This window comes from Callorhinus ursinus, unplaced genomic scaffold (assembly GCF_003265705.2).
Source record: "Callorhinus ursinus isolate GAN/ISIS: 27379988/994484 unplaced genomic scaffold, GSC_fseal_2.0 scaffold762, whole genome shotgun sequence".
Taxonomy (NCBI): Eukaryota; Metazoa; Chordata; class Mammalia; order Carnivora; family Otariidae; genus Callorhinus; species Callorhinus ursinus.
The window spans coordinates 1-11,590 of NW_027397817.1; the positions used below are offsets into that span (position 1 = coordinate 1).

At 48.9% G+C, this 11,590-nt stretch overlaps 1 protein-coding gene and 1 pseudogene across 2 annotated transcripts; one reads left to right on the forward strand and one right to left on the reverse strand.

Moving 5' to 3' along the window:
* The first annotated feature begins 82 nt into the window (after positions 1 to 82).
* LOC141372079 (large ribosomal subunit protein uL15-like) lies at positions 83 to 587 on the forward strand (annotated as a pseudogene).
* A 1,148-nt stretch (positions 588 to 1,735) lies between these two features.
* On the reverse strand, positions 1,736 to 10,855 carry LOC141369926 (eEF1A lysine and N-terminal methyltransferase). 2 transcript variants are annotated; one of them, XM_073890551.1, is made up of 6 exons: positions 10,418 to 10,855; positions 8,248 to 8,812; positions 6,568 to 6,767; positions 5,004 to 5,199; positions 3,972 to 4,139; positions 1,736 to 2,721 (listed from the first exon to the last, which is right to left on the reverse strand). In XM_073890551.1, the coding sequence occupies exons 1-6, from the start codon at positions 10,568 to 10,570 to the stop codon at positions 2,384 to 2,386; spliced, it is 1,620 nt and encodes a 539-aa protein (XP_073746652.1). In that variant the 5' UTR covers positions 10,571 to 10,855; the 3' UTR covers positions 1,736 to 2,383. The 2 variants fall into 2 exon arrangements, with proteins under 2 accessions (XP_073746652.1, XP_073746651.1); XM_073890550.1 differs by having other exon boundaries at positions 1,743 to 2,721; positions 8,248 to 9,007.
* Between the last annotated feature and the right edge of the window lie 735 nt (positions 10,856 to 11,590).

Here is an 11,590-nt window from a genome sequence, read left to right on the forward strand (position 1 = left end):
ATCCGTGCTAGTACGATCACTTCTTGGTTAAGAGTCCATCTATAGGCCGGAAGTGAGTCTTGTTGGCTCCGCCCCCGTTATCGGTACCTCGCGAGATTTCGCAAAGTCCTCCCTTTACCGTCTGAGCTGCCAACATGCCGTCCAGACTGAGGCAGACCCAGAAACTTCGCGGGCCACGTGAGCCACGGCCACGGCCGCGTCGGCAAGCACCGGAAGCACCCAGGAGCCCGGAGTAATGCTGGTGGCATGCATCACCACAGGATCAACTTCAACAAATATCACCCAGGTTACTTTGGAAAAGTTGGTATGAGACATTACCACTTAAAGAGGAACCAGAGCTTCTGCCCAACTGTCGACCTTGATAAACTGTGGACCTTGGTCAGTGAGCAGACACGGGTAAATGCCGCCAAGAACAAGACTGGAGCTGCTCCTATCACTGATGTGGTGCGATCGGGCTACTACAAAGTTTTGGGAAAGGGAAAACTCCCAAAACAGCCTGTCATCGTGAAGGCCAAATTCTTCAGTAGAAGTGCAGAGGAGAAGATTAAGGGTGTCGGGGGCGCCTGCCTTCTAGTAGCTTGAAGCCACGTTTGGACGTTTGGGGGCGTTCATTAAATGCTAACAAGTGCTAAAAAAAAAAAAAAAAAGTCCATCTATACCAGTAATTTTCAATCCCAGCTGAACATTAGGGTCACCTGGGAATATTCAAAATACTTTGAGAACCTGAGCTCCATTCCTGACCACCTGAATCAAAAACCTTGATGTGGGAAGGAATAGGTAGGAGAGGAGATAGGAAGCCACGGTTATTTTTCTTAAACTCCCAGGTAATTCGAAATACAGGCAGAATTGAGAACTGTTGATTTAGGCAAAGCAGCTGCCTAAGTCTTTAGGGGCTGACCCAGCAAATGGTTGTAGGAGAAAATGTTCTCAAATTAAAGTTAGTGTATCTTTTCTAGTACTTGAACAATAGCTGGCTCAAAAAGGATTCTGCTAAATGGGTGAGAAAGAACGGATGAAGCATCAGATGCACTCCTTGCTATAACGGAAATAGTTTTTACAAGGGCTAAGCAATGCTACTGACCTTCAGCAAACTCTGAGACTATGATAATGATTATCCAATAATTAATAAGGACTACTGCATGCCCATTACTGTGCATGGCACAGATCTCGTTTTGGTTTCTTAGAGAGCAGAACATGTTGGCTCATCAAAGTCCAAGGATAACCACTGCCCACATTTGTAGCAGTGAGCCCTCCAATAATCTGGAAGGTGGTTGTTAGAGACGACTGCCAGGCTGTTCAAAACTGACTGACAGGCAGTAACGATGGCAACACATCACAGACTGAGTGCCTGCCATGAGCCTAGTGCAGTTTTAAATATTTCCCATGTACTAGCTGTGTTGGGCCTGGGCCCCCACACTGGCCCCAGCCTCAGAGAGGTAACCTGTGAAACTCTTGATATACTTAAGTTCAGTTTGCAATTAAAATTCCTGCACCATCTGTCCATCCCAGCACCAAAGTACTCACCCCGGGCATCCTGCTTTGCTATACCCTAACTGGGAGATGCTCTGATCCAGTGAGAACAAGGATCAAGTTATGGAATGGGCAGACCAGGAAGGGTGGGTGGCCCGAGTTCCCAGGCTCACTTAACTGAACCAACCTGACTTCTCCCTGAGGGACTCCTGCTCCAGGAAGCACCAGTCCCCAGGAGCCTACATACAAAGAGGCAAAAGAAGCACAGGAGCTATTGCAGAACATTAATATGCCTTTTGTCCTAAGTCTGAGATAGGAAATATTAGAGCAAAATGGAGCCTTAACTCCAGCAGCAGCACGGCCACCAGAACTCCCGCTGAGTAGCATCTGCTTCAGGGTTTCTCAACCTCAGCACTACTGACATTGGGGACAGATAATTCTGTGTTAGGGGTGGCTGTCCTGTGCACGGTAGGATGTTTAGCAGGATCTTTGGTCTCTACTCACTCACTGTCAGAAGCACCCTCACCCCGCGGTTACAAGGACCAAAGATGTGTGTGTAGACACTGCCCGATGCCCCCAAGTGTACAGCCACTGATCTACACGAATGTTTGGCTCTCTCTCTGCTTCACCCACAGCTCAAAGACTAAAAAAACAACTCCCAACACAGACCCCAACTTTTCTTCCCCTTTTCCTCACCTGGCTACAGACCTTGGGTTCCTTGGGAGGATGAGGAAGTGGCAAGGACACAGAGCCAGAAGAGAACCAGGAGAAAAGCCCACTGAGCTGTCAGCACCCCAAGGGCAGAAACGGTCGGTTTTATGTGCTGCTGTACCCCAGCCCCTAGCACAGTGCTGGGCACATGGCTGGCACTCCAGATTTACTGAATCAATACATCAACCAATGAATGAACAAATCAACGGGTGAAAGACTGGGACAATGCTAATTGTTCAAGATGAATTCTAGAGGCCCTTGCAGGCCTGCCGACTCTGGATGACTCTTCCCTCAACACCCCTCCAAATTCCCTAATAGCAGTACCTTCTCTTCCCGCCAGGCTGGTAATATAGTCCAGTCCATCTGCAATATGGACCTTCATCCGGTCACTCTGGGAGAAGCCAAACCACTGGGTGGCCACTTCCAACATGGAGGGGTCGATCTCCACAGCATCAACGCAGGACTTCGGGAAATGATCGTGGACAAACAGGGGGAGGCTGCCCCCACCCAGGCCTACCACCAACAATGCCAGTGGGGTCTCTGCAATAAAGAAATAAAGCATCATTTGACAATCTGCTCACTGAAAGTTTTGTACCAGCCTTGGGGAAGGCAAAGGAGGGAGTTGGATTATTGGCTCTGCCCAGGGGACACAAGATTTAGAGGCCCAGCCTCTGTCTCATCCCAGAACTTTAGGGCCAGTCTGACATCTGAAAACTCAACCGTGGCCTCACAATCCTTCCTTTACTAGATCCAGAAGCTGTGTGTTATTACAGACGCTTAAAGATCCCAGAGCACTCAGCTGACATCATACCAAGAGTCCCCACCATAAGCATTATTAGATTTCCCCTAGGAATTGGGAGGGACAATGGCCAACATCTCGCTCATGATCACAAGGTAATGTAGATGCAATGCCCTCTGCCCACCTTTCAACTCAAAGGCCACAGCTGCCCTCTCAGAAACATCAACCCACCGACGGCAATCCATCCAAGTTCCAGAAATCACGAGAAAACAAAGGCCCAAATCCTAGTCCTAAGTACAGAGAAACCTCAGCAATCACAGGCAGACAGAAGACAAGAAATAAGAAAGAATCACCGAGAAGAGACATTAAATGTAAGATTAATATCTGAGGATTAAATCTAAGAACTGAGACTCCAGGGACATACATCAACACCAAGATAGGCTGGGAGTACAGGATGTTTCAGTAAGACATACTCAGGACTTTGGGTGAACAGTTACAAGCCCAGACAGAAAAAGGAACATTTTTGCTACTATGGTCAGATCCAAACCTGTTATTAGTAATAAGGCTATGGATTGTTCTACCTATAATACAGATTTTTTAATTAAGTAGAAATTCAAGAAAGAATTGCATCTGGTGCTCAAATAATACATTACTGAAAGCCAGAAATTCTTCTCAAGTGCACAAGAATTTCTGGAGTCATGATTTTAAATGTTCCATCTGGTTACATGGGTAGACACATATGCAAACACTCATCAAAATGAACAACTTAAAATCTGTACTTTATGTATCTCACTGAATACATTTTATACTTTAATATTTTAAATAAATGAATAATGAAAAAATTTAGACACCCACATGTGCAGCCATTTTGAGATTACAATCTGAGTTTGAGGGAAAAGCTACTGGATGTTTATTAACTTAGAAGAAGAATGGGAAGAAGAAAACTATGAATATATGTGCATTTGTTGGTCTGTAATCGCTGTGCTCAAAGCACAAGACAGCTGTCGTCTTACACGCCCCCTCCTGTGGCAGGCAGCGGAGTCTCCCTCACCTAGGAGCAGCTCCGGGTTTCTGAGCAGGGCAAGGCCCGCAATCATTGCTTTGTGGTGTTCACAGCACAGGTAACTCTTGTCAATGGACTGCCCTGGGGCTGCGGGGAGGTCCTCCGGAGCGTCAGCAGGCCGCTGCTTCTTCCTGTCCTTTTTCCGTTTCTTCTGGGCTAAATGAGAGATAGAGATGATGAGGTCCTGTGCTTGGCACTCGAAAGCAAGCCATACCAACAGCACTGTGCTGTTGTGAGCTTGATCAGACTCAAGAACCCACGCCACGAGGCACGGAGCCTACTTTAAGGAAAAAAAAAAAGGATCCCAGAGGACATGGCCTAGGTCTACACTGTCCAATACTGTAGCCACTAGCCACTTGTGGCTACTGAAATGTAAACATAAATTACAATTTAAAAACATTAAAGATTCAGCACCTTACCTGCACCAGCCACATTCTATGTGCTCAGAAGGCACATATGGTTAATGGTTACCATATTGGGCAGCTAAGTGGATATTAAACATTCCCTCCAATGCAGAAAGTTCTACTGAATAGCACCGTACCAGGTGACCTCTAAGGTACCCACCAACTCTAAAGCCCTTCTGAAACATATGCTAGTGGCTAGCAGTATGGAGGAGATGGGGTTCACCTGCACCTGTAACGTTTCTGGCTCACCTCACAGAAGTTTACTGAATTAACATAAAACAGATGCATATGGAGCAACGTACAAAACGGATGGCCTCTAAACTGAAGGCATTAAAGTGATAACCACATCTATTTGGTAAACCATCACCCCAGCCCCTTATCATTTGAGACCCAGGCTTCGCTCAAGAACAACATACACCTCCTTTCTGCTTATTGCCGTTTACACTTGAAGAGCCCAAATGGTAACAGGACAACTTGCAGAGCCATGTGCCTCTGATCACAGGTACCCAGGTCTGTCCTACATCTTGGCCAATCTCCCAGGTCAGTCTGGCCACCCCAAATGCAGAGTCCAGACCACGTCCACTTGGGTCCCACCAGTGTGCGGATGATACCTCACCTCTGTGAGACACATCCTTCAGCAACCTGGCTTCTGACTGCACCACATTCCTGTTGCTGAGGAAGATCAGCCGCCGGAAGTAGTGCTTGTCATCCCCCTGCACGTCCTCGACCACATAGCTGCCACTCAAGGGACTGCAGTCTTGGTGCTGAACGGTCCGGACCCCGATGTCCCCACCCACAGACAGAAAGGGCACCTGAAGATATAACAGAGATGTGGTCAAACACCAGCTCAATTAAGAAACAATGAGAAATGATTGTGTGTGTGTATGAGGAATCCCCATACCAAGGTTCAGGACAGCAAGAATTTCCAAGATTTGCCATTCTATTAAAGAACTTTCCTGGGGCCTTTCAACAGATCACAAAAGGTTTAATTCACTCTTTGGAAAACCAATTGAACACATAAAGATCTCCCAAACCCTTATTGAAATGCAAGGGTTCTCCCTCAGAAAAACATGATGTTCTCCTTAGGAATCCTCAAAGGATTTTCCATAAAAGCTACAGGGAACCCTTCGGAGGGAACTACAACTTTGAGAGAAGGAATCTGAACAGGGATAAAGAGAACAAAAATCCAGAGAGAAAGCAACCATTCCAAGTTTGGAGAAATCTCCCCCTTCCCCCAATTACTCTCATCTTTTTCCCCATTTTTCTAAACGGGAGAAAAAATTAGGAGAAAAATACATTTTTCCCCTAGACTTTTCCATTTCCCTTCCCAATCTTTGCTTCTATTTCTTTTAAAGACCTCCAAGAGTATTTAATAATCACCAGGGACCCCTGACTTTGCAGAGATGCAGGCACTGGAGAGAAGGTCCCAAATGACCTCCCCACAGGATCTACATCTCTTTGATGGACACCAACCCCAAAGTCTGCCAGAAAGAATCAAACACACATTCATCTGCAAACACAAGACAGCGTAGTGGGCAGAACCACAGGCTAGAACCTGGAAGTCTAGGTTCATCTTTTCAGATCTGTTACTACAGCAACAACCCCCAGGGACCTTGGCTTTCCTATCTACCACGGATAAAGTACCTGTAATGCACTCACCTGTCAACTGCCATCAGCAGGATGGAATGAGACAATGTCAGCAAAAACCTTGTTTCCTTCCCAGGAAAATACCAGACCAGCAATGCTAATATCCTGAAAACTAACCTGAGCTGTTTTGCCTCTTTTCCATTCTACACTCAGATGATGGTTCTAAGAAGCAAAATGCTCAAGGAAGGTCTGCACAAAAGAGGGTAAGGAGAAACAGAGTATGAACAATCCAAAGTATAAAGAGCTGGAGCCTGCAAGGTGGAGAGCATTTCATCTTTGTGGAGTCTCAGAGGCTCCACAAACACAGATGCTACTGGGGGTCTCAAAAGAGCAACCTCTCTCCTTCTTCTCACTGTCTGGGGCAAGAGAACATAAGTACTGCCCACTTAGTTCTGAGCTGCTGACATGCCCTCCAGGAATAGACTAGAGGCAGAGACCCTCATCCTAGCTCCTTCTAAGACACCGTCTGCCTTCGTGGCTGCTAATATGACTTCTCTAGAGATCCATGAAAGCTGTTGCCAGAGCTCTGTTACCTGCTGTTGGGCGGGCATCCCGGCAGGAGCCAACTCCATGACTCTGGCTGACAGCTCAGCCTGAATGCTGTCCATGCCTTCGTACCGCTGGCCTCGGTGGAGGGCCACTGTGATCAGCCTCCTGAAGCCTGCACTGGCCGCCAGCTGCTTCCGACCCTCCTCCATGCCAAAGAGCCACTCAGTCTCACGACCCTGGGGGACTGGAAAGAGGCACTTGGTGACACGGAGTCCAGGGAAGAGTGTTCAAGCCCCAACCAATATGACCTACATGGCAGAGTCAGCCCCGGCATAGGCCCAGCATCCCTTCCAACTGTGACCCACTGAGGGCTATCAATTCCCTACTGCACAATGCCCTGAGCAAAGCAGCTATCAGACACATGGTAGGACCTACGTGACCATATAAGGGGTAGAGGCAGGTACCTAGTGCAAGAAAAATAGCAGTAATACTAACACTTATTATATACCAAGCAAAATTCCAAGAAGTTTACAAACAGAAACTAATTGAATCCTCACAAGAGTCTAAGATGCAGGTGGTATTATTGTTCCCATTTTATAAACGAGGACATTCTGACACAGAATGGAATGATTTACCCAAGTTCATACAATTAGTAAATGGTGAAGCTGGGGCTCAAACCCAGGCAGCCAAGCCCCAGGCTCCGTGCTTGTATCGACTTTACTATTTGTTCCCCCAAGTAGACAGGTAGGCTTATGGAATACTTGGGAAAATAGCTCACTTGTCAGCAAATTACCAGCATGATGATTTCAACATCTTGCCTTTGTCTAGAATATCCTACTTTTGAAGATTTTATTTATTTGACAGAGAGAGACACAGTGAGAGAGAGAGAACACAAGCAGGGGGAGTGGGAGAGGGAGAAGCAGGCTTCCCGCTGAGCAGGGAGCCCAAAGTGGGGCTTGATCCCAGAACCCTGGGATCATGACCCGAGCCGAAAGCAGATGCCTAACGATTGAGCCACCCAGGCACCCTAGAATTTTCTACTTTTGAAAGCACTTCATCATCTTATTTCTTTTGATCATTACTGAGGTAAATCGGGTATCATTTATACCCTTCACTAATGTCACTTCTGTTTATTAAGCACTTATCATGTGCAAGCACCACTCTAAGAGATTTTATACTTCTCACACCTACACAACACAGTTAACAATCCCACTTTATAGATAAGGAAACTCAGGCACAGAAAGAAAAGGAACGTCCAAGGTCACACCACCAGGAAGGGACTGAGCTAGAACTGGAACCCAAATAGTCACTTTTTTAGCTACTACTCTGTACTGTATCCCTAAATTCAGCAGAAAAGCACAGCCAACTTCCCCCAAGTCGTGCAGCTCACAGGCTACAGAGCTGAGACCCTGCTGCTTCCATGACTCCATGTTACAAAGTAACTCTCTACACTGTGAGACTTACCTAATTTATCCCTCTCTCTCCTCCCTACCAAACCCATTCTCACACCAAGCCTTTGCAATGGAAGATGTGAAGAAATAAGCCTCAAATCTTAAGCAGGTAGCTGGACGGCGCTATTCCCCCTTCCTCATGCCTGGCCTAGTCTAACCTCTTGAAGTGCCACCCCCTGCAAGATAAAACCAGCCACGGTGTACCCATCCACCAAAGCCCCAGCCCCTATGAGCCAGCCCCTCCAGGGAAGAGAGGGAGCAATCCCAACTCACTGATGAAAATGGCAAAATGATTGTCCCGCGATGGTTTCACAGTGGGGCTGTCCACCACGTGGAGTGTGTAGCGTGGCTCCCCCGTGTCCCCATCGCACAAGTCCAGAGAAACACTCCCCAGCCCGGCCTTGCGGTACAGCTGGCTGCACAGCCAGGCATACTGCTGCCGCTCCCGCACCGCCTCGGCCAGCCGCTCGGCACTCTCCAGCCGCACAGGCTTGCCCTGCTCCTGAGCACATAGCTCAAAGATCTGAAGGGCAGAGCCAGGGACTGGCCTGAACTTGGTCATGATGAAGGCAAAGACAGGTAGGGAGAACCGAGGCTCTGCTTCCAACACCTGGTCCTGGCTGTTGGCCACCTGGTGCACCCTCACCATCCACCCCTCCCGGGAGAAGTGACCCACTGCTTTCTTCAGGATGTGAGCCTGAGCCAGGGAGATGCAGAGGTAGCGACCGCCCACCTGCAGGACACGGCCAACCTCAGCCAGCATCCTGTCCACTTGGTGCAGGGTCTTCTCCTCCTCATCTGTCAGGACAGCGTCCAGGGTGCCCTTGTCCAACACCACCTGGAACGAAGCATCAGGAAACTCCATCTGTGTCATGTCCATCTTCAAGAAGCTCATCTGGGGCCGTCGGCTGGCATTGCGTTCCTTCATCTGCTTAATGACCACCTCACTGATGTCGATGTTCACTATATCCTGATAGCCCACATCATACAACTGTTCACTTAGCTCTGAGTTACCGCACCCAATCACCAGCACCTGAGGGGAAAAAGCCAACAAGGTAAAGGTGATCAAGGCAAAGGAATGACCTGCAGACACTTCCAGGAATCAAGTCTCACCTTGGCTGTTAACTTTTCAGAAGGTGTAAAGGTTATTATCAGCAGAGAGCACCATTACAGAGGTGATTCAAGGTTCCATCCTGAAACACTACTGCTTAGAGAAACTCACCAGTGAAAACCACATTCAGTCAAACAATACAAGGTATGTAAAAATGGGTTTCCATACTGCAAAAACAAGCGAATCCTGGTTGTTCTTAGAAGCAAGCACTGATTACTCATGAAGTGATAGGAAGTCACAGAATCCAAATTTACTATGGAAAACCTACTTGTGGCATAAATCTATTCCACTCATACCTAAAGGCACACCTCATGGTATTCTGTTTTCTTTTTCTGTTTGTTTTGTTTAAGTTGGCTCCACCCCCAGCACGGAGCCCAAGGCAGAGCTTGAACTCACAACGCAGAGGACAAGACTTGCGCTGAGCTCAAGAGTCAGACACTTAGCTGCCTAAGCCACCCAGGTGCCTTTATTCTGCTATTTTGTAAAGCCAAACTTAAAACACAAGTTGTTGCCTCCCTCTCTGTGGAGCAATCGCCCACTGAACCTTCAAACTTCAGCCCCACTGTCACCATCTCTGGAAAAGCTGGTGGGAAATGCATAAGCCTTGGACTGAATGGGGCTGAGTTTAAATTCCCATGTGACCACTCACTACATGTATGATCTTGGACAAGAAACGCGCTCAGAGCCGCAGTTTCCAAATCAATACAATGAATGAACCGTACAGAGTTGTTGAGATTTCAACCGTTGAAGGCACATACACACACACAGCACTCAGCATAAGTCTTGGCACTTAGAGCATCCTCCACGAATGTCACCTTTCTATCCTTCTTTCTTCCCCACCTCCAGTACACTTCATCTCCATCAAACCCCTAGCATTGTACTTAGCAGTTGTCACTCCTGGAACGTGCCTTGGGGTTCTTGTTGCTGAGGAGCTGAGCACAGTGCCTGAAACTCAGTGTGCCAGCAACAACCACTCCGTTAACAGACTCAGGTATCAGTAAAGCCACAGGTATTATCTGCTCTACAGAGACGGACAGTGACAGAAACGCACACCACTGCTCGAGGAGGCGATAGCTAGGTGGGACTACTAAAGTCTCTGTTCCAGTGGGATTACTAATTCAAGCATGAGCTGGGAGCAGGAGGTCTCTTACCTGAAAACCTTTAAAAGAACATTTTAAAACTGCCTTTTAGCCGAGTGACGCATAGAACCCGGAAAATACGGGCCCCGTTTGTTACCAAAATACGGGCCTGTCGCTATCCACCGAGGGCAGGATTAAAGCTCTCGTTCCCACATTCCCGAGCACACACTCGGGACCGCCAGGCCGCGCTCACCTTCTCTCTGGGTTTGATGTATTTGTGCAGCACCCCGCACAGCTCCAGGTAGCTTCCATACCACTCGAAAGCTCTCCTTCCTCGCTGCTGGAAGAACTTCTCCCAATAGTCAACGGAGCCGAACTCCTGGCAGCTTTTGGGTAAGAGGTTCATATTGTCACTGTCCGAGCGGCGCCTTCAAGACCCTCCTACTCGCCCTCTGAGGTACCATCGGTTAGGCTTCCACTCACGCTGGCGCCGGCCCCCTGCAGTGGAATTCTTCCCAAGACCAATAACCACACTGATTTATCCCCCGCTCAAAACCCAAAGAGAACACGTCAGCCCCACGCGCGAGACACTGAACCCAACACCCTCACCCGTCCTCCCGGCTCACAGCCCCCGCCCCACGTGCGGAACCCCTCACACTCCCTCAGAGCGAGGTTTCAGAACCCGCAATCATATCCGGGTGCCAGGCGTCGCGATTGGTCGGCCACGCAGACCCTCCCAGCGTCTCATTGGTCACCGCTTTTCGCTCCTGGCACCTCATTGGCCGACACGCGCGCGCCACACGCCGGCGGAGTCGTCGCGGGCGTGGAGCGTTCCCCGGCGTGCGGCGAAGGGGGCGGGGCCACGGGCCGGAGTCCGGGCGGAAGAGGCCCCGCTGCCTCGTCTGCAGATTGCGTCCGAACGCCGCGCGAGGGCGGCCTTCCCCGTTCTGAGCTTTTCCTCCGCAGCGGAGGCCGCCCTGACCTCCCGAGATCTGTGTTCGCTTGCGGGCCGAGAGGGCCGTGCGGGCCTCGTGGCCACTTCTGATCTTGAAGGGCCGAGCGCGGCCGGCGGGGCAAGCGGGGAGGACGAGGCCCCGGAAAAGAAAAACCAGTAGAAGGACGTGAGGCAAGGAATGAGTAGAGCCGGTCCTTAGCAAAAGAAAGCCATCCTAGCCAGGTTCTCTTCTGCGTCTCCGGCCCCACCCTCCCGTAGTTCAACCGCTTGACTTGGATAATTGAGGTTTATTTTGGAGAAAACTGGCACTGGGCGGTATTTTTTCTGAACTAAAATGCAGGATTCCACTATTAATGTAGTGACGTGAAAACTCACAAGAGGAAGAGCAACCACGCATACAGAGGTGCCTCCTCACTTTCTTCTCCCCCCAAAGCACAACATGCAAATTTCAAACTCATCTTGACAATCAGC